The 20,581-nt window shown below is 44.4% G+C and overlaps 1 protein-coding gene across 5 annotated transcripts in view; it reads left to right on the top strand.

The window, feature by feature from the left end:
* Positions 1 to 20,581, top strand: part of arhgef10l (Rho guanine nucleotide exchange factor 10 like) — a 176,432-nt gene that overhangs the window by 38,795 nt on the left and 117,056 nt on the right. For 4 of the 5 annotated variants that reach the window (XM_023955302.1, XM_023955300.1, XM_023955301.1 and 1 more), the window contains 6 exons: positions 1,444 to 1,521; positions 3,150 to 3,329; positions 4,010 to 4,126; positions 15,917 to 16,009; positions 18,141 to 18,311; positions 20,314 to 20,459. In XM_023955302.1, coding sequence (XP_023811070.1) covers positions 1,444 to 1,521; positions 3,150 to 3,329; positions 4,010 to 4,126; positions 15,917 to 16,009; positions 18,141 to 18,311; positions 20,314 to 20,459 — 785 coding nt within the window. The remainder of the gene's footprint in view (positions 1 to 1,443; positions 1,522 to 3,149; positions 3,330 to 4,009; positions 4,127 to 15,916; positions 16,010 to 18,140; positions 18,312 to 20,313; positions 20,460 to 20,581) is intronic. The other variant, XM_023955303.1, reaches the window with a different exon arrangement.

Raw genomic sequence — 20,581 nt, 5'->3', positions numbered from 1 at the left:
ATCCCGTGGGTTTAACTTGTATGCGGTGAAGGTTATAAAAAAAACATCCAGGCAAACCAAAGACGGAGGTTTCATTCTAACCAAACTGTGGCTGACAGGTAAACGGAGCCAAAAACGGCAGCAGATGAGACTCAAAGCGCTGCCTCAGCTTTAAAGAATCCAGTTAGAAACAACCAAAGAAACTTCAGGTTTTCCCCTTTTCTACAAAAATATGATCAGTTTCTCATCAAATGAGACAAACGTGACCAACAGAAACAATAATTTATAGATGACAGTTTTTATCATCTCTGTAGTCAGACAAACCTGAAAATAGCTCAAAGGAAACGTAAGAAATTAGACTTTTTTTTAAATCTTACAGTTTGAATTTAACGTTAAGCCTTTAATAAAATACTTTCAAGTTTACATTAAATAACAGATTTTCTTTAAAATGGAGATCGAAAAATGGTCTTTAAAAGAATGTTTTTAAGAAAAAAATTCTAATCACTACATTTTCTCAAACTAACATTATTTTGCTGTTTATTTATGAGACAATCTTTCTTGAAACAAGCATCGTTTTTGATTTAATACTCAGTTTTTGCAGGAAATGAAACGAAAGAAAGTCAATTCAGTCGCCTTTTTTTTTTTTGCAATGCGGATGCCGCCATGTTGGAGCCAGACGTCGACCTATAGCAGTGATTGGTCAATGTTTCCATGGCAACTACTCTCACCAATCACTAGTCAGCTTGTTGGAAGGCCACACCCCTAGGGTTTGAACATAGGCTACACGAAATCTGTCAACTAAACATTTTGAAAGTTGGAACACGAGGGCCATTTTGGCGTCTTGGAGCCACTTCCTGTGTGGAATGGCAGGGGGGAGGAGCCTATCAGTCCAGTTCTCAGTCAATGATTGAACCACATGAAGTCTTGGGATGACTTTTCCTGAGTGTTTGGAGTAAAATTCTGTTTTGGAGTGAAAGGATTTTTAGAGGCTGGCAGGTGAAAACAATTTGAGCAACTTTGTGTAAAACTGCAGGATGAAGTTTGTTTTGCACTTAAGAACAAAGATGTGAACAGGCGTTCAGGGAACAGCTAGGATTTTTGTTTGGGAAAAACATTAACTCTGATGTTTAGACACGTCAAACTGGGACAATTTGTTTTTTTTTTGTGTGAATATAATCTGAAGCCAACAGCCTTTAGATAAGGCCTTAAGCTGGTAGAAAGAGTCCTTTGTTGTCCCGCTCTGGTACATCTTCATGTTTGGAGCTGCCCCGCTGGCTCTCCGACAGACGCCTCCTTCAAACGGGCTCTTCAGCTCCTCTCCCACTCCTTTCCTCCAGTGACTAACTCCTGATTATAGCGTAATCCATCAGCCTGCGCCGTGCTTAACTGAAAGCATGCCACACACCACAGTCCAATCATGTCCTCTTAGTGCTAGATTTCCTGACTGATCTGTTGTCTGCACAGGTTGTCAGGCGCCATATTCTGGGCTCCATCATTCAGAGCGAGCGGAGCTACCTGGAGTCTCTCAGGAGAATCTCACAGGTGAGTTGCTTAGTCCTCCTCTGCCACATGCAATATCTTCACTTTCTAACCGTTAGGAATTACGCCAAAAGGGGGAGCAGAGTTATCCATCAAATTATCAAGCTGTCTCTGCATAAATAATCCCACATGGAGCCCGGGCGTCTTTCTGCCCGATGGGAGGCAGAAATCTGAAAACTTCCACGGAGACGGAGGCTGCTTATCTCGTCCCAGAAAAATAAAGGAGACCACCTACTGAAGTGGAATTAGCTAGGATCAAAGGCTGCCTTGTGTCCTGCAAAATCGCTCTTTGTCCAGGCACAATGTGCCATCGTCGTCGAGCCAGAGCTGCCGGGCTTTACAACCTGTTTTTTTTTTAATGCTGGGATTCCAGCCAAGCAGTAAATGCAGTGTTTCCAGACGTATAACGAGAGAAGATGACGAGCCTGCATGACACAATTAGACACTCCAGGGTGTGGTGTGGGGGGGGGGATCTCAGGTTAGTTTTGCATCAGCTGCACAGTTATCCTTCCATGAGCCCCTACTTTCTGTACTGAGAAAGAACACGTAATGGTACAAATGCTGCTGCATTTTCCCGTTTAGACGTTCTTTGGTTTACTGGATACGGGCTGTCTGCGGGCAAAAAAATAGGCAAACCTGTACGGCGCGCGCTAGTGACCCGCATGACACCGACCGCTTCCTGCGGGAAATGATGTGTCATGGTCAGTAGAGGGCCAGTACCTTACCAATGACTAGTGTGGTGTCGGGGCACTGTACGATAGTATCACCCGTACGTTGTAAAGGGGTGTAAATTCCATTAGCCGTATAAATACTTCACGATACACTGACCACACGCTCAACAATGGTACGTTCCAATTTCACGACCTCCCTTGAGGTGGCCGGACGCACAGAGTCGTCATGAATATGGAACGTACCATTGTCGTGTGTGGTAAGTGTATAGGAGCGTATGGTAGTTACGCGCACTAATGGTGTAGGTGTGATGCTGTCGTACGGTGTCCTTACGCCACACAAGCCGTTAGTAAGGTGCGAGTGCTGACTTTTTACTGACCGCGCACCAAAGCAGCACACATGGGGTGTGCATGGGATATGTAATTACCCAAAGGACGTCCACACAAACTACACTCTCATTGTCTAATTTCCCCTTTTCTAACCGTCAGGCTGCAGCGAGGAACGCTAACGTACCACTATGGTATCCTTATACACTCTGCAGGATTTGGGGGCTATAAAAATAAAAAATCTGTACCACACGCGTGGGTCTCACCTACTTCCCCCTTACTGACCTTTACGTGTTGTATAAGTGTTCACTACGACCTGGCGTGAACGTTTTCGCCCTATCTCGACCTTGAGAATTTGTGTTTCCCAGTCTTTTGCCTGAGAACTGCCCGTAACTACCCGTAAGGGCGTTTGTGACTCAGGCATAAGGTGCAGCCGCTTCCCCGACCAATGAATCCACAGCAGCCGTCAACCCCCTCGTATGTGTGCATGCGACTAAGACTTCATGGTATCTCCACAGAGCCCGTCCGTGAACGTGGTCCGTCGCTGTCACGGATCACCTTTCAAAGTCCTCAGCTAGCCTTCAGAAGTGGAGATTTCTGATTTTATCTTCCTGATTATCTTCGTCCTGATCCCAGGAATACCACAGACCCCTGATGGAGGCTGATCCACGCATCCTGAGTCAGAGGAAGATCCGACCCATCTTCTTCCGAGTCCGGGAGATCACGCAGTGCCACTCCATGTTTCAGATTGCGCTGGCGTCCCGTGTGGCTGAGTGGGACTCCAATGAGAAAATTGGGGACTTATTTGTGGCCTCGGTGAGTGATGTGCACGTTCATCTCCGCCTTTGGAGGTGTAGTTCTCTGTTTGAATTCAATCCAAAGCTTTTTTTTACATTTTTATTTCCTGAAAGAAGCCATTACGTTTTCTTTCTTACAGCCCAATGTTTGCTTGTAGAGTTCTGATGAGCAAACAGGGTCAGCTTACCTCAAACATGGAATCAGTCTGCGGCTTTGGCGCTGGTATGGCTGTGTTCCACGTGAGCTCCCGCTGTGTGCTCATCCATAGCGTTTTTCCATTGACATTCCAGGAGTGAGTCCCCATCGGACCTCGTCCTGGGAGTGTTTACAGTCCTCGCCATGATTCCTCTTTTCAGACTGTACCGGCCGTCAAATTCCAGCTCTGAGGTTAATTCCTTCATTAAATTTCCCGTCTCTGCTTACATTGTCCCCATCAGCTGGACGCCAGGGATTTCGTTTTAGTTGGTAAATGAATATGTAGCACATGGCGGTGGACTTCAAACTCTCCTCCTTTCTTGTTCCTCTGAGGCGGCGTGTGAATAGGGTTAAAAGGAAAACTGACCTTTGGAAGTGCGGGATCGCTGTGGGTTTCTGCCCTTCGCTTCGCCGTCGCGCCGCGACTGTGTCGGAGGAAATTCTGCAGCTGCAAAGATTTTACCGACAGTTTGTCACAGATGTGATTTTTCTCTTTGGGTTAGTTTTCCAAATCAATGGTGCTGGATGTGTACAGTGATTACGTCAACAACTTCACCAACGCCATGGCGCTCATCAAGAAGGCATGCATGTCCAAGCCCGCCTTTCTGGAGTTTCTGAAGGTGAGCTTCCCTCCTTTTTGTTTCTTTTGCTTTTGTAGTGACGATAAACGATTTCCGACATAAACATTTATGATCCACTAAACAGTTCACTTCAAACACCTGTATGTATATGAAACTCCTAGACTCGGATATTCACGATCTGTTCCAAAAGAAACTGAGTCCAAATATTTGTGGCGTCGCCAACTTTATAAGTCTTCTTTCTCTTTCGGCTTTTCCCATCAGGGGTCGCCACAGCGAATCATCCTTTTCCACCTCACTCTATCATGAACATCTTCTACCCTAACATTAGCCAACTTCATGTCCTCTGTTAAGACATCCATATATCTCCTCTTTGGCCGTCCTCTTGCCCTCCTGCCAGGCAGCTCCATCTCCAACATCCTTCTACCAATATATCCACTATCCCTCCTCTGAACATGTCCAAACCATCTCAGTCTGGCTTCTCTGACTTTGTCGCTAACACAGGCAACATGAGCCGTCCCTCTGATGTACTCGTTCCTTATCCTGTCTAACCTGGTCACTCCTAAGGAGAACCTCAACATCTTCATCTCCGCTACCTCCATCTCAGCCTCTTGTCTCTGTCTCACTGCTACCGTCTCTAACCCATAGAGCAGAGCTGGTCTCACCACTGTCTTGTACACCTTTCCTTTGAGTCTTGCTGGCACTTTTCTGTCACACAACACTCCTGACACTTTCCTCCAACCGCTCCAACCTGCCTGCACTCGCCTCTTCACCTCTTTTCCACAATCCCCATCACACTGAACTGTTGACCCCAAGTACTTAAAATCCTGCACCTTCTTCACCTCAGTCCCCTGTAACCTAACGCTTCTACCTTGATCCCTCTCGTTCAGACACATGTATTCTGTCTTACTACGACTGACCTTCATGCCTCTTCTTTCCAGAGCAAACCTCCACCTCTCTAGCTGTTCCTCCACCTGCTCTCTACTCTCACTGCAAATTACAATGTCATCCGCAAACATCATTGTCCAGGGAGATTCCTGTCTTACCTCGTCTGTCAGCCTGTCCATCAGCATAGCAAACAAAAAAGGACTCAAAGCTGATCCTTGGTGTAGTCCCACCTCCACCTTGAACTCCTCTGTCTGACCTACAGCACATCTCACCACCGTCATACTTCTCTCATACATGTCCTGAACTACTCTGACATACTTCTCTGCCACTCCAGACGACCTCATACAGTACCACAGCTCCTCCCTCGGCACCCTGTCATACGCCTTCTCTAAATCTACGAACACACAATGCAGCTCCTTCTGACCTTCTCTGTACTTTTCCATCAACATTCTCAAAGCAAAAATGGCATCAGTGGTGCTCTTACGGGGCATGAAACCATACTGCTGCTCACAGATCTCCACCTTCTTCCTAAGCCTGGCTTCCACTACTCTTTCCCACAGCTTCATTGTGTGGCTCATCAACTTTATTCCTCTATAGTTGCTGCAGTTCTGCATGTCACCCTTGTTTTTAAAGATCGGGACCAGAACGCTTCTCCTCCATTCCTCAGGCATCTTCTCACTCTCTAGAATCCTATTGAACAACCTCGTTAGAAATTCCACTGCTGTCTCTCCTAAGCACTTCCATACCTCCACAGGTACGTCATCAGGACCAACGGCCTTTCCGCTCTTCATCCTTTTCAGAGCCTTTCTAACCTCATCCTTTCCAATCTCTGCTACTTCCTGCTCCACAACAACCACATCTTCCTCCCTTCTTTCCCTGTCATTTTCCTCGTTCATCAGCTCCTCAAAATACTCCTTCCATCTTTTCTGTACACTCTCCTGGGTTGTTAGCACCTTTCCATCTCTGTCCTTAATCACCCTTATCTGTTGCACGTCCTTCCCATCTCTGTCTCTCTGTCTGGCTAGCCTGTACAAGTCCTTCTCTCCTTCCTTTGTGTCTAACCTGTCATAAAGCTCATCGTAAGCTTTCTGTTTGGCCTTTGCCACCTCTCTCTTCACTCTACGCTGCGCTTCCTTGTACTCCTGTCTACCTTCCTCAGTCCTTTCTACATCCCACTTCCTTTTAGCCAACCTCTTCCTCTGGACGCATTCCTGTACTTCCTCATTCCACCACCAAGTCTCTTTACCGTCTTTCCTCTTTCCAGATGACACACCTAGCACCTTCCTACCTGTTTCCCTGATAATCTCTGCTGTAGTTTCCCAGTCCTCTGGAAGCTCATCCTGACCACCCAGGACCTGCCTCAACTTCTGCCTAAATTCCTCACAAGTTTCTTCATTCTGTAGCTTCCACCACTTGGTCTTCTTTTCTGTTTTCCCTATCTTCTTCTTCCTGACCTCCAGAGTCATCTTACACACCACCATGCGGTGCTGTCTGGCTACACTCTCTCCTACCACCACTTTGCAGTCATTAACCTCTCTCAAATAACCTCGTCTACATAGGATGTAGTCCACCTGAGTACTCCTACCTCCACTTCTGTATGTCACTCTATGTTCCTCTCTCTTCTGGAAGTAAGTGTTGACTACAGCCATTTCCATCCTCTTCGCAAAGTCCACCACCATCTGTCCCTCCAGATTCCTTTCCTTCACACCAAACCTGCCCATCACCTCCTCATCACCTCTGTTGCCCTCACCAACATGCCCATTAAAGTCTGCTCCAATAACAACTCTCTCTCCTCTGGGAAAACTCTCTATGACCTCATCCAACTCACTCCAGAATCTCTCCTTCACTTCTAACTCACAGCCAACCTGTGGCGCATACCCACTGACTACATTCACCATCACCCCTTCAATTTCTAACTTTAGGCTCATCATCCTGTCTGAGACTCTTTTCACCTCTAGAACACTGTTTACAAACTCCCCCTTCAGAATCACACCTACCCCGTTTCTCTTCCTATCAACACCATGATAGAACAGTTTGTATCCTCCTCCAATACTACGTGCCTTGCTGCCCTTCCACCTTGTCTCCTGCACACACAGTACATCTACCTTCCTTCTCTCCATCATGTCTGCCAGCTCTCTGCCTTTCCCTGTCATTGTGCCAACGTTAAGAGTCCCTATTCTCAAACCTATGTTCCTGCCTTTTCCCTTCTCTCTCTGGCCACGGACCCTTCTGCCTCCCCTCTTTCTTCCACCAACAGTAGTCAAATTTCCACCGACACCCTGTAGGTTAACAGCATCGGTGGCGGTCGTTGTTAACCCGGGCCTCGACCGATCCGGTATGTCTAAAGTGTTGTGGATGATTCGCATGGTTATTTTGGCAACTTTATAAGTATAGTGGAATATTGTAGAAATACATTACATGCAACGTAATTATCAGTCTAAAATTGTTGAATAATTATGATTAATTACTAATTTATAAACCAAACAAACCAAATGCACTGCTGTCATCAGAGGTACGTGACCTTTCAAAGTAAAGTGTTGATGAAGGTTTCAAAATAAAAGCTGTCGTGTGTTTTTTGCAGATGTAAAAAATGAGACTCAAATAAGTTCTGAAAAAGACATTATAGAAAAGTATAAAACTATAACTACTTTGGATTAAAACAGAGGAAGAGGAAGAGGAAAAAAGTGCGTTTATGAAAGCTGACGAAATCTGACTGTGAGTGTCTTCTAGTTATTCTATTTCTATTGAGGTGTTGCTGTGTCTTCATTTTCTATCTTTTTGTCATTGATCAACTGGAACTGTAACCAGCTAAACTCTGAGGAGGGAAAAACTGTGGAGAACATTTTCAGGATTTGCTGTTAAATGATTCAAAACAGCAGAGATGCTGATGTTTTGTTTACTGTTGGAGTTAAACAGGAAGTGGACAGAAAAACCTTTAAAGTGATTAAAGTGTTTAAAGTGATACAAACTATTTCTTTTTAAATCATTGTGTTTCTGTCTGTTTTGTCGATTATTTTGCTCTAAATAAACGTATGAATGATGCCGATCAAATATATACAGTTTTAATTTTCGTACATACAGGAAAAAGACAAACATATCAATCATTTAAAGACAACATATTCAACAGAAAGATTTGTGGTCTGATCTGTGAATCGTGGATCAGGGTTCATGAATCGAATCTGATCGTCTTCTAAGTTACGATCCACAGTCTGAGTTCTGGGAGGTTCTGGTGTCCCCATGGTGTCAACAGGTGGTTACTCAGTCAAATTGTCAGGAATTGGTGGTGTTGGAGAAACGTAAGTGAATAAATTAACTTAAGCACGACAAACCCCATTGAGAAACAAATATAACACAAAGCAGACAGGAAACCAGACACTCAAATACACTGGGGGTCATTGACACAACTCAAGACGACTGTTGACGATTGGGAACCTGTACCTGGTGTGATTGACAGAAGAGAAACAGCAATCAGAACCAAAACAAAGAGCACACCTGAAAACCAAACTAAACTGCTCGATCCTCACCCAAATGGGCATTTTTGTGTCAGAGGCTCCAGAATTGTTGAGCTGCTTTACTTGATTTCAGAAAATATGAACACGAAATCAAATTTTATAGAAAACAAACTTTGTACGATAATATTCAGTTTTTTTTAGATGAAACGTTTCGTGTCTTTAACCCCTCCTCTCATTTTTAAACTGTGATAATTGGATTCATGTGACCTGAACCAACCCACGAATCATCATTTACCTGCAGAAAGAGGCTCAACATTTTCAGTTTCTGAGAACAGAACACAAAAAAAGGTTAGCCGTCATCAAACGGTGGAGACGAGTCTCTAAGGAAAGACGGACTTTTCGAGTCAGGCCGACAGTAAGTCATGACACTGTTTCTATTGAAAGCTTTTATAAAGAGCTGAAATCTGAGGCTGCAGAAAGCTCTTCTGTCAGAAATGATCAGCAGACATTGAGAAAGCTTTGAAAATGCTGCAGGACAGCTCTAGACGCTGAGACAGTCCATCATTTTGATCCGATTCTTCTTCAGACAAGCTGGTGGGGCGGGAAGACTCTCAGAGTTCAAGTAGGAATTTAAAGGAGATCCATGACGACTTTGCAGTTTTAAAGTTACATCATGCTGCCACATTATTACAATAGATGTGAAGTAAAGATTTTATATCTGAACTAAGACTGATGTTGCAGCAGCCCCTGTATGTAGGATTATTCTCCAGAGGCATGCAGAGCTCCTGATGACTGGAAATCTGAATTAAAATAAGCCGATCAGGTGACAAGGAGACCGGGGCCAGGAGTCTGCTGAAAATGTCTGCGTGTCATGCACAGTTCCACCTGGAAGGAAAGCAGTGGCTGTGTTTTCATATTATTATCAATTTCCAGTGGTCCCAAGTTTCTTAGGCTAAATAAATGTTTGGTAAAGAGCAACAACAGCCGCTGTTTGTTAAGCTATTAGTCCTAACTGTGAATAGGTGTTCTGCGTTCATGACGGCCTTGGCAGGTCAAAGGCTGTGGGAGTAAACCCAGATAGTAAATCCAGTACGTAGACCAATAGGCATTCGGCTGAGCTTTGCGATGCCTTCTGGCACCTCCTGCAGCTGTGACGGCACCAGCCGGATCGGTTCACCTTTCCATGGCACTCGCCGAGGCCTGCACCTGGAGAGCTCACTCCGGCTTAAAAACTCAGGTGCAGACTCCATTGTCTCTAGAGACAGAAGGATGCCAGAAGTCCTAACTAGGGATGGGAATTGAAGCCCCATGAAGCTTCCCTTGGGGTTCATGTAATTGTGCCGGAAAAATGAACCACCCATTCAGGGCTTTGAAACCACACAGAACAGCGGCATCTGGTGGCGGACTGGACGTATGTTTCACCTAAGCTCCTTGTAACACTTCAATGTGGAAATGATGATGAAAAAACGTAAAACAAAACAATGTTGTTAATGATGATTAGAAAAAAACAATGTCAAACAACACCACGTGTGACGTTTTCTGTGAGAGGTGCTTGACACAGCAAAATACACATCACATGAAGAAAATAAACGCGAAGCAAAAAAATATAAACAATAAAATTGTCAAACGCTACCTCTACTGACACTAATTCAGCTTCCCGTTATAGATTTATTGAAGTATTTTTATATACACAGTGCTCATAGTGGATTGTTTTATTCAGAGAAATCGAGTTGAAAGGATCCTGAGCCACAGTACTTTATTTCCAAGGAGCCGTGGTAAAGTGCAATGAACTGACGCCGATTCCAATCTTGGGGAAACAAAAATAGAACTTGTCGGGAAACGTTCAGGATTCATTTCGTATTTCTACACAATAGCGCGCCCAACTGTTCGAAACGCGAGTGACATCTGAACCGTGGTTCGACCAAATGAAGCGTTTGGCGCGTCATACGTCATCAATCTCGTGATATGCGCTAGTTGACACACGGTCCGAAACATTCTGCTGAAACATTGTTTCATGAAGGTGAACCGCGCGCCGAAACGTCTGTGTCAAACGGGCCATCCCTAGCCCTAACTGTCCTGACAGGTGGATACAGGTTGTCTGTAAATGAAAAATGGTCAAACCTGTACAGAAAATGCAGGAGACTTGCACGAAATACCAAGGTTGTAGAGCGCTCAGTGAACTCGTAGAGTAAAATGTTTGTACACATTTTTTCTGAGTTCATCCTGCCAGCGACAGGTCGCGGTGAACACTTATACAACACGTAAGGGTAATAAGTAGGTGAGACGCAGACGTGTCATACAGATTTGTTGTTTTCAAACCAGGTGCTTTTGATCACAGTCTGTAAGGTTCCAGAACGTGCACCTTACTAAGGACTAGAGTGTGGCGTAAGGAAAACGTACGACTCTGGACTGAATGTTCCCATGTAAAGATTTTTATAGACTCTCTAAGGTTTTTATTTTGACCAAATCTAAGATTTCTGCTGAAAACCTAAAAGCTCATCCAACTAGAAGAGATATTTTGTCAACAAAGGCAGGATTCCAACCAAAAACCTCACATGTACAGTAGAAAGGAACATTGAAAAAAACAACAATAGTGGTGTTTAGGTTTATAACCTCAATATACAGCCGCCGTTTTTATGGAGCGGTGCAGAGATCAGTAAAAGGACCTGAAATGAGCTGAATTTCACAGGCCTCCTTCTAAGCTTCAGACTCTCTGTGGATCACCAAACATCTTCCTCTTCATTGAGGAGTCTCTCTTTATGGACTGGCTGTAGTTTGGAATTAAATGTTTCATAAAGATGGTGGACAACCACAGATGAGTAAGAACATGTGTTGCAGCTTTCTGCTTCTGATTTTTTTATTGCTGGATTTTGTTGTGTCTGGACACAAGAGACAGGTAAAGGGAGCATGGATAGTACCGGGACACGTTGGTGAGCTGTTAAAGAGGAACTTATTCAGTTCTTTAGGGAAAATAAATCAGAATATTCTCATCGTATGTCAGCCACAGAAAAGCAGGAAGAGGAATTCTTTCACCGCTTTTGTTTCTTTTCAGTCAATATTGTAGTTCAGGAAAACTAAAATGCTCTAGGTCCCAGATTTCTGGATATCAACCACCAACACGTCTAGTGCAGCAGAACAAAAGGACTCACAAACCCTGTTGTAACAGTAAAATATGTCCAACACAAGAGGCCTTCAGCTCTCATCTGTTTGCTCAGCTGTTGGACAAGTTAAAAAAAAAATCTGGATGAACTATGGTCTACATTTCTGTATATGAAAGGTTTTTTAAGTGAAGGTAAAGAGATTTTTTGAAAGCGCAAAAACAAAAAATGACACGAACCATTTTTATTTATATGTGTAATGCATAGCTTTAGACAGAAAAGTGTAAAAAGCTTGTTCCCTTTCACATCCCAGCTTAAAAGCACCTTGAATCCCACCTTTTCTTGCTTTTGAGATCATTTAGCTTTTGTCTCCTTTTGAATCTCACATTTCTTTTGCTGATCTTTTGATGTTTATTCAGGCTTTATTGTAACTTACATGAGCTTCTTGAAAGTACAACATTCCCCGCTCTGTGTGCCCATCTAAAGCCTTCATATGCAGGTGAAGTATGAGACCTTAAGTTGTCTGAAAGCTCAAACCTCAGCAGATCTTTTGTTACATCTCCATTATGGCTCTGAAGTGGCCTTTGATTGGATCATCAGCAGGTGTATTCTTGGCAGGAATTCTCACTACAGCAGGAAAACTACTCATTTGAGTGAGGGGGGAGCTGATCTTCTTCTCTGTTGGGTTTTTCTGAGAGGTTTGGCTCCACAATACACCAGTGTCCTAAAAAAAAGAACATTTCTGTGTGACAGCACTCATTTTCAGTGTGAATGTGATATTTTAAACCTGTCAGATGAGGTGGAGAAGCTTGGACGCAATCCTTCTCAAAGGTTGAAAGAGTTTTTACCTCAGAGTTCAGCTTCTGAACTCAGGATCAGACAGAGGAAGTCTTTTCATCTGGTCCTGTGACTGGGGGATTGGATGCTGACCACTTGTATTTGCTGTGTTCGTATTCATGTGGTGTTTTCTGCTTGTTCACGGAAACGCTCAAACTTTTATATTAGGACATATTATAATGTGAACAGAAACCAAAAGCACACAGACACCATCTTCCCATATATACCTGTCAGTCTATACACTCCTGATCAAAACCTTAAGACCAGTTAAGAAAATGCAGGAATTTGCATTTATCACAGCTGGACCTCAAGAAGGTTTATTATAGAGCCATAAACCACAAAAAATAAGGAAAAGGAGCAAGAAAACATGTAGTTTTATCTGCCAATTTTTTTTAAAACAATTGAAATAAACTGTTGAGCAGCTGACCAAAGGTTTAACACCACAGTCCTACAATTTCAACCAGAAATTCCATCCCATCCAGCCCCGGCCCTTTTTTTCTAGCCGGGGTCGCGACTTATACTCAGGTGCGACTTATATGCGAAACCCCCCCCCCAATAAAGAGCAACAGCCAGTAGAGGACACTGTGGGTGTGTGTATCAGTATTTGCTCCTGACAGCAACATAGAAGAAGAAGAAATCACAGATTTAGTGACTTGAAGTGAGATAAAGAGTTCAGTTGACTTTATCTTCTTTATGGTTATCTGAATCATTTTTCATATGTTGCGCTAATATACTAGATTCCTCCGATAGTAAAGTGTGCAGATATTCAGTCTGTTATTATGTGATCTGTTAGCATGATTTTACTTTAAAGATTTCACTCAAAAGTGCAATTTACATGATTTTTTTGTCTTCTTTATTATGCAATTTTGGTTTCTGTGACTTATACTCCAGAGCGACTTACAGTCCGAAAAATACATTAATCATCCTGTCAAGGTGTCTTGATGGCAAAAAAGCTCAGTTTCCCTGAACACGGCAGGATTGTTGAGCTCCAAGAGCAAGGCCTCTCACAATGTGCCATTGCTGCTGAGGTTAGATACAAAAAAATTGTAGTATCTTGAAGGTTAGGAAACAAAAAAAGTCAAGTAGCAGACCCGAAAAAGTTGGACCGACACTCAGCTGGAAGATCCAACGTGCTGTCCGAGACACGAGACGGTCCTGGACCCAAACGAAGACCATCGCTGGTGTCCAGTAACGATTGGAACTGTAAGAGAAGGGCTTCAAGGACAAATAGCACCTTCAAAGGCCACGCCTCCATCATCGCAACAAAATAATATGGTAGGGGACACAAGACAGGGGTCATTCAAAAGTAGAATTTTTTTTTTCTTCTAATCCAACCCAATCCACTTGATTTAAATAGCACATTTCTCAAACAGGCAGTTTCCAAAGTGCTGTACAAACACCAAAAACCAGACAAAAGATTACCAAACAAAATACAAACAAAGTACACCAGTAAAATGAATAAAAATGAAATAAAAATAAAAACAAGATAAAAGCACAGATAAAAACACAGAAGACCACACAACTCACACGGTGTTAAAAGCTAGAGAATAAAAATGTGTTTTAAGAGACTTAACACACTCCACAGAGGGCGCTGTTCTGACATGAGGAGGCAGAGCGTTTCACACCTTAGGGCCGACAACAGAGATCGCTCCGTCTCCCCTAGTTTTGAGCCTCGTCATGGGCTCCACAAGCTGGAGCTGACCCTCTGACCTCAGAACACGAGCTGGTTTGTAAATCTGAATGAGGTCAGAGATGTATTTTGGAGCCAGTCCATGTAGAGCTGTTAAGTAAGGGTGTCAGGGGGCTGCTTCCATTACTTTTAACAATGGGCATGTACAATTGACAGTCATCTGCATAAAAATGATATGACAAGCCATGTTTCCTAAAAATTTCAGCTAAAGGAAGCAGGTATAAAGAAAAGAGGGTCCTAAAATTGAACCCTGGGGAACTCCAGAAAGTAGTGGAGCAGAGGACGAAGTGGAGTCCCCCATCCTAACCGTAAAGGACCGCCCTGACAGGTAAGATTTAAACCAGTTTAGGGCGGTCCCCCTAACACCCACACAATATTCAAGGCAGTTTAAAAGAGTTGTATGATCCACTGTGTCAAAAGCGGCAGCCAAGCTAAAAGTACTAAAATAGCAGAATTATTAGAGTCTATATAAAGATCATTAAAAACTTTCAAAAGAGCAGATTCTGTGCTATGAAATGCCTTGTAGCCTGACTGAAAAGTGTCTAAAATCCCACTATCATCCAAAAAAGGTTGCAGATGTGCCATTACACCCTTTTCCAAAATTTTAGTCGCTAATGGCAGCTTTGAAATTGGTCGATTTTTCTTTGTGGAACCTCGATGGTCCTGATGGCGTCCAACCTTAGCGGCGTGACAACGAGATCCCACCTGGAATGTTTTCTACAGTGGAGGAGGAACCATCATGGTCTGGGGTGCTTTTCGCTTCAATGGAACAATAGAGCTTCAGGTTCTGATGGTGTGGCAAGATGTTGTAGGGGGCTTCCCTCGTGGCTGAGGGTCCTGTATGGTGATGACTGGGTTTTCATCAGGACAATGCTGCAGTTCACAACGCCCGCCTCACAAAGGTCTGTTATCAGGAGAATGTCACACTTCTGGACCAAATCATGTTTTGTTTGGACCCTTTTTATTTAGTGTGAAGGTTTTAAAGCTTTGGATCAGCCGATGAAGAAGCCATTTCAGTTAAACTGTTGTTTTATTTAATTTATCTGCTCAAAATGTTTGGCCTTTACTAAGAACCTTGTTCAAGTCTTGCCATGCAGTTTGCTAATAGATGCAATTTCCTGACGGGTGTTGAGAGTTTGATCCGGAGTGTATTTCTCTTAATAAATAGATGCATAGGGGGAAGAGTGACACCACTTATAATAAATGCATTTTGTCCCATCAGTGCATCCGTTGTGCAGAACACGACTTCCAGAAGACATCATGTAATCCAGAAAAAAACAACAGTAGAATTAGGATTTATGTACATCATACAACTTTTTTAATAGTTCACAAGGTGAAAAGAAATACATTATTTTAGTTATGTGACAAAAATATTTTTTATAATCAAACAAAACAGATAATGCTCTTGGTTAATATTTAGTACATTTAAACTGTGAACAAAAATGAAACCAATTCACTGATACATTTTTGTGAATTCTTTAGATTTGAACTGAATTATCTATAGATTTCTTTTTTCACTGTCTTCACATTAATTTCTCTGAATTCTCCTGCCTTCACACCTTCACAGATGTCCTTTTGTCCTGCCGCGGCGGCTCGGACTGAACTGGGCTCAGACACGACGCCTCCTTGCGACCTGCACCCACACTAATATAGTAGATATAACTTACTCACAAAAGCGATTTCTTGAATAGCTTGACACGACGAACAGACCTTGATTATACCTCACTCGCCCACTCACTCCCACATGTAGAGATTCCTCGTCTTTCGGCAGGAGTGTTTTCTCTTTTTCTTAATGGCTTTTCTGTGAAGGAAAATGCTTCTAACCGTACCGTCTATTTCCTGTTTGCTGTCTCTGCCGCGGCTCCAGAAGAAGCAGGTCTCCAGCGTGGATCGCATCACTCTCTACGGCCTGATGGTGAAGCCCATCCAGCGATTCCCGCAGTTCATTTTACTCCTGCAGGTATTCAACATGTCCCTCTTCTTCATGTCCTCCGACGTGCTGAGACATTCGGCATGTAGAAGCTGGAGTTATTTTCCTGACAATATGATAAAGCAATCCAATCTGAGGAAAGTTGTTTTACACATTCAAACTGTCCATACGATAAACGCCATTTTTGGACGGTTACATATACTGTTATGGTTTTATATCCCGACTGTCCCTTTCCGTTGTGAGCAAAGATTTGGGTTTAGGCTTGGTGGATCTGCAGTACTTCATTTCATCCCTCAGTGGGCATTGATTATCCGTGAATTTGAAAGATAAGCTTTGAATGCCAATCAGGCGTTTCTCCAAAGGAGGAGGGTTTGGATTTAGTGGCACGTTACATGAAAATGAATCCGAGGAGAGAAAAGAACATCTGAAATATTTATCCAGACATAAAGAAAACGTTTCGCCGCTGAGGAAGACGGTCACAGCTGCCGGAGAGAATCCCTGGTTTACCCTGAGCAGGTTGAACGCTCGTGAAGACGGTAAAACCTCCACCAGTCTGCATGACGTCTGCCTGGTTAAGAAAGGAATCAAAGTTCCTGTGATTCATTATTCTCTGATTACTGTCAATCCAAGAAGAATTACATCTTTTTATACTATTTTAGTCAGATTATTTTCTTTTATGTAAAAACGTTGACATAAATAAGATGATCCTAAAGATGTTCCTCTGCTGCTGCTGCTGCAGACACCATAAAAAGAGTCTCTGGAAGCCTCAGTCAGACGCACTGATTGAAGAGGTTTTTTTCTAACTGTGGATGCTGGAAAGATGGATTATCTCCTGACTGTGATCTCGCAAATGTCATGAGAATCCGAGTGCCTCACAAAACCTGGCCTCCTCTGCGTCTGCTCCTGGAGTCTTGCTTCTAACTCTCGGATTAATGACCCTGTCAAACCCCCAGAATCCCAGGTAGATGCGCAGCAAACCCACCGCTGACGCAATGTGAGTGTACTTGTTAGAATTCACAGCGTCTCTTCTGGCTCCACAGCATACAAGCAGTGCTGAAAGCAAAGTGTTTGGACCCAACTCATCCCAGAAACTGTTTCTGGAAATGCAGAACGCCACGGAGGTGCTGCCTGCAGGATTCTGAACAACGATGTTCAGGTTCCAAAGACTCTCAACGTCTTTACGTTTTCTTCACATTGATTCTTTTATTTTCTAGAGGGTTAGTGACCTGGTGGAGACAAAAATGAGAACATTCTGTCAGTGTAAAGACTGAAGCCTTAATGCTGCGGTCCAGAAAGACGCCGGCGCGAGGAGCGCGTCTCGCAGACGAACAATCGACCGTTTCTCTGTCTCTTCCTTCAGCATGCAGGCTCTGCTTCTGGCAGCTGAACATGTTTATGAAAATGTCGTTTCCAACCGAATTAAACGCCATAAATGAAATCTAAAAATGCAACCACAGCATCTTCAATCTGCACATTTGACGAATGAAAAGCCACGACTTTGGAAGAGCCTCCGCCCTAAGCCTAAGGTTACTCCCATGCACCCATGCAGGTTTTCTGCAGCCAGGAGCGCGCACGTGTCACGTGAACGGCACTAACAGGCTCCTTCCGCAGGATTTCTGGTGTTGAGAAAATGAAAATCTGTAGGACACGCCTGCGTCTCCCCCTTACTCCCCCTTACGTGTTCACTCCGACCTAAGCATGCCCTCAGAAAAGAAATGTGCACGAGCCGAGCCGCCTTCTTTTTTCAGTTTGGTACGCCTCACAGATGATTTTTTCTTGAGAGACATTTGATCTCTTCTGCGCTCGAAACCGAGCAGGGCACCGCGTTACAAATGTGCCAAAAAGAAACAGCCAATCACAGACAAGGACATGATGGTGGATGCTGATTGGTCGGAAAATCTTCCTATCAGCCCAAAGATGGAATCATGTTTGATTGGCACATTTGGAGTTTTGTGCGTGGAGTAATGGCACAAAAATCCCTCTGTAGTCGCCTGTGTGCCACGTACGAGTTTGTTACCAGCAGACGGCCCGGATCCCCCAGGATCCCCCCTGGATCCCGCCGTGACTAAGGGTTAAGCTGTGACTCCATCTGAGTTTTGCTGAGGCTTTTGAAGCAGCGGTTTGGTTTAAATTGTGAACTGTGCTGGTGTCTTTGCTTCAGGACATGCTGAAGAACACCCCCAAAGGCCACGTGGACCGTCTCCCCCTGCAGCTCGCCCTGACGGAGCTGGAGATGCTGGCCGAGAAGCTGAACGAACAGAAACGAATCGCCGACCAGATAGCGGAGACCCACCAACTGGCCCGCAGCGTCAGTGACCGCCTCCTCAGTAAGGTAAATAAATGCACATGTCTTCACGCTGCAGGCGTGCACGCTCACGTGCACTGTGTTCGACTTCCCAGTGATCACTGTGAGCCAAACACCCCCACATTTAAACTAGTTTAAAGCAATCGCTCACATCACTCTCCCAGACATTAATCTGTGGCGGCGGTTTTTCCGTAAAGGAACGATCCCGCAGAAATGACGGCCATTATCGTTCCTGAACAGCAGGCGCTGCTCCTCCATTACCGCGCTCGAATCCCCGTTCCTCTGCTGCAAATCTGAGCAAATGCTGCTCAGAAAGAGAAGAATCAGGCCTAAATGAGACATTTAATTGGAAACTGTAAGAGAGCGGTCTGTTTCACGCCGTCCGTCTCCGTCTTTCCTGCTCACTCTGTTACAGAGACTTCATCTTGCTCACTCTTCCTCACCTCCTCTCATCCTCACCCCCGCCCCCCAGCCGTCACCTATAAGATCAGCTGATTTGTCCAATCTTCTGCAGATGTGACGCTGCAGAATTCCAGCAGGAGGAGAATCCGGCTCATAAAACTTCTATTCCTTGCTTCAAAGTGCCTCCGTCGCTCTCCCCGGGGATGGATATCCTTCCTGCACACGTGCACACGTGCACACGTGTAACGGAGCCGTGCCCTCTGCTCCTGTTTCTGTGTGGAGGCCTTTGTGGCCTTCCAACGGCAGCCAGAGTCGCTCTAACCCAGGGGTGGGCCAACTGCGGCCCGCGGGCTGGATCCGGCCCACCTCCATGTTTGGTCCGGCCCACTGAACAGCATCGGGGACACATGTTTTTTTTTTTATCTGGCCACACCATCAAGACGTGACATTTTGTTCTGCAGTCTGTGCTCCAACCTGAAACCCTCTAAAATCTCGGTCAAACAGAACAGAAGACAGTCTTTCCTTTCTACGTTGCGGTTTAGCTCGTTCTTTCAGAGCGATTATGCTGCCTTTTGTAGCCCACCCTGTTCTGTGTCCTGATTGGCTGGAGACCCTGTCAATCAGTCTCCTCAGTGCCGCGTCTCCTGTACAGAAACACGGAGCTCCTCAGATTTACAGAAATCTGTAATCAATCAGATCTTTGTTTTCATTCTAAGATCCTGGATCTAATTTCTATGAAGGTTTGAGAATTTAGACAAGAGAAAAAGGTGAAAATGTTCATGTCTGTGTGAGAAAAGTGTATTTATGCAGTGAGGAGTTTTACTGCCATAGACGTCTGGAATCAGACTCCGTGGATTTCACTGATCACGGTTATTTTTAGAACATAACTCCTGCAATAAACGAGGGAACCCCGCACTGGTGAAAAGGTAACACAGATATATGCGTAGCTGCAGCAGAAGACATAGAAATGTGTTTTTTCATTATTACTGGATGAGAAACAGACGTGCAGGACACAACACAGCTGTGCAAAACGTGAGACGTGAGGAGCTGCAGCCCTCAAAGTCTTTATTAGGGTTATGACAGGAGAGGATCCACTATTTATTGTTTTTTTTTAAATGTATCAGTATATTTTTCCTGAATTTTTCTCTTTAAAAATCATAGTGTTATTTTGTCATTGTTTTATTTCATAAATAAGTTATTTATTTTATTAAAAGGATCATGAATGAATGAAACGCCAGGGGGAAAAGTCACTCGTCCAGTCCTCTGATACAATCATTGGGCGTAACGGGTTATAACCGGTTTGTAATAGAATAAGGACCCAGTGTGTTTTGGGTGTTTTTATTGTTTCGTAAGGAGAATAAACATCTTCTGGAGTGAAGCAGCGTTTGCCCGAGGCGTTTGTGTTGTCGTTCTGCCAGCGTGTGACAGCAGAGCAGACTGCTTTCTCCTGAACTCCCTGAGTGATCAGGTCTGCAAAGATACGGCTCCTTCACACACAAACCTGATGTGAGCCCCCGCAGACCCCGAGCGCCGCTGTTCCCAGAGGAGCGCTGCCCCCCAGCAGAAGACCGGCCCGCCGTGGCGCCGTCTCCTCCTGCTCTGATCCCGTCTCTGTTTCCCCTTTCAGCAGCTGAGCTCGGAGCAGGGGTCGCTGGTCCTTTGTGAGACGCTCGTTGAGACCGTGTACGGCGAGCGGGGACAAGTCCTGAAGTCGAAGGAGAGAAAGGTCTTCCTCTTTGATGATGTGCTCGTCTGCGCCAACATAAATGTCAAGTAAGTCCCTGTTGTGAGGCAGTGAGATTACTTAGCCAATGCAGAGATAATGAGCCGTGCTAGCATCACGCGGTGTGGTAAAACAGTCTGAGGACATGGATTCTGCGGCTCTAATGTGACGC

The sequence above is a fragment of the Oryzias latipes genome, chromosome 5 (genome assembly GCF_002234675.1).
Source record: "Oryzias latipes chromosome 5, ASM223467v1".
Classification (NCBI taxonomy): Eukaryota; Metazoa; Chordata; class Actinopteri; order Beloniformes; family Adrianichthyidae; genus Oryzias; species Oryzias latipes.
This window is presented reverse-complemented; position numbering and strand designations above follow the sequence as displayed.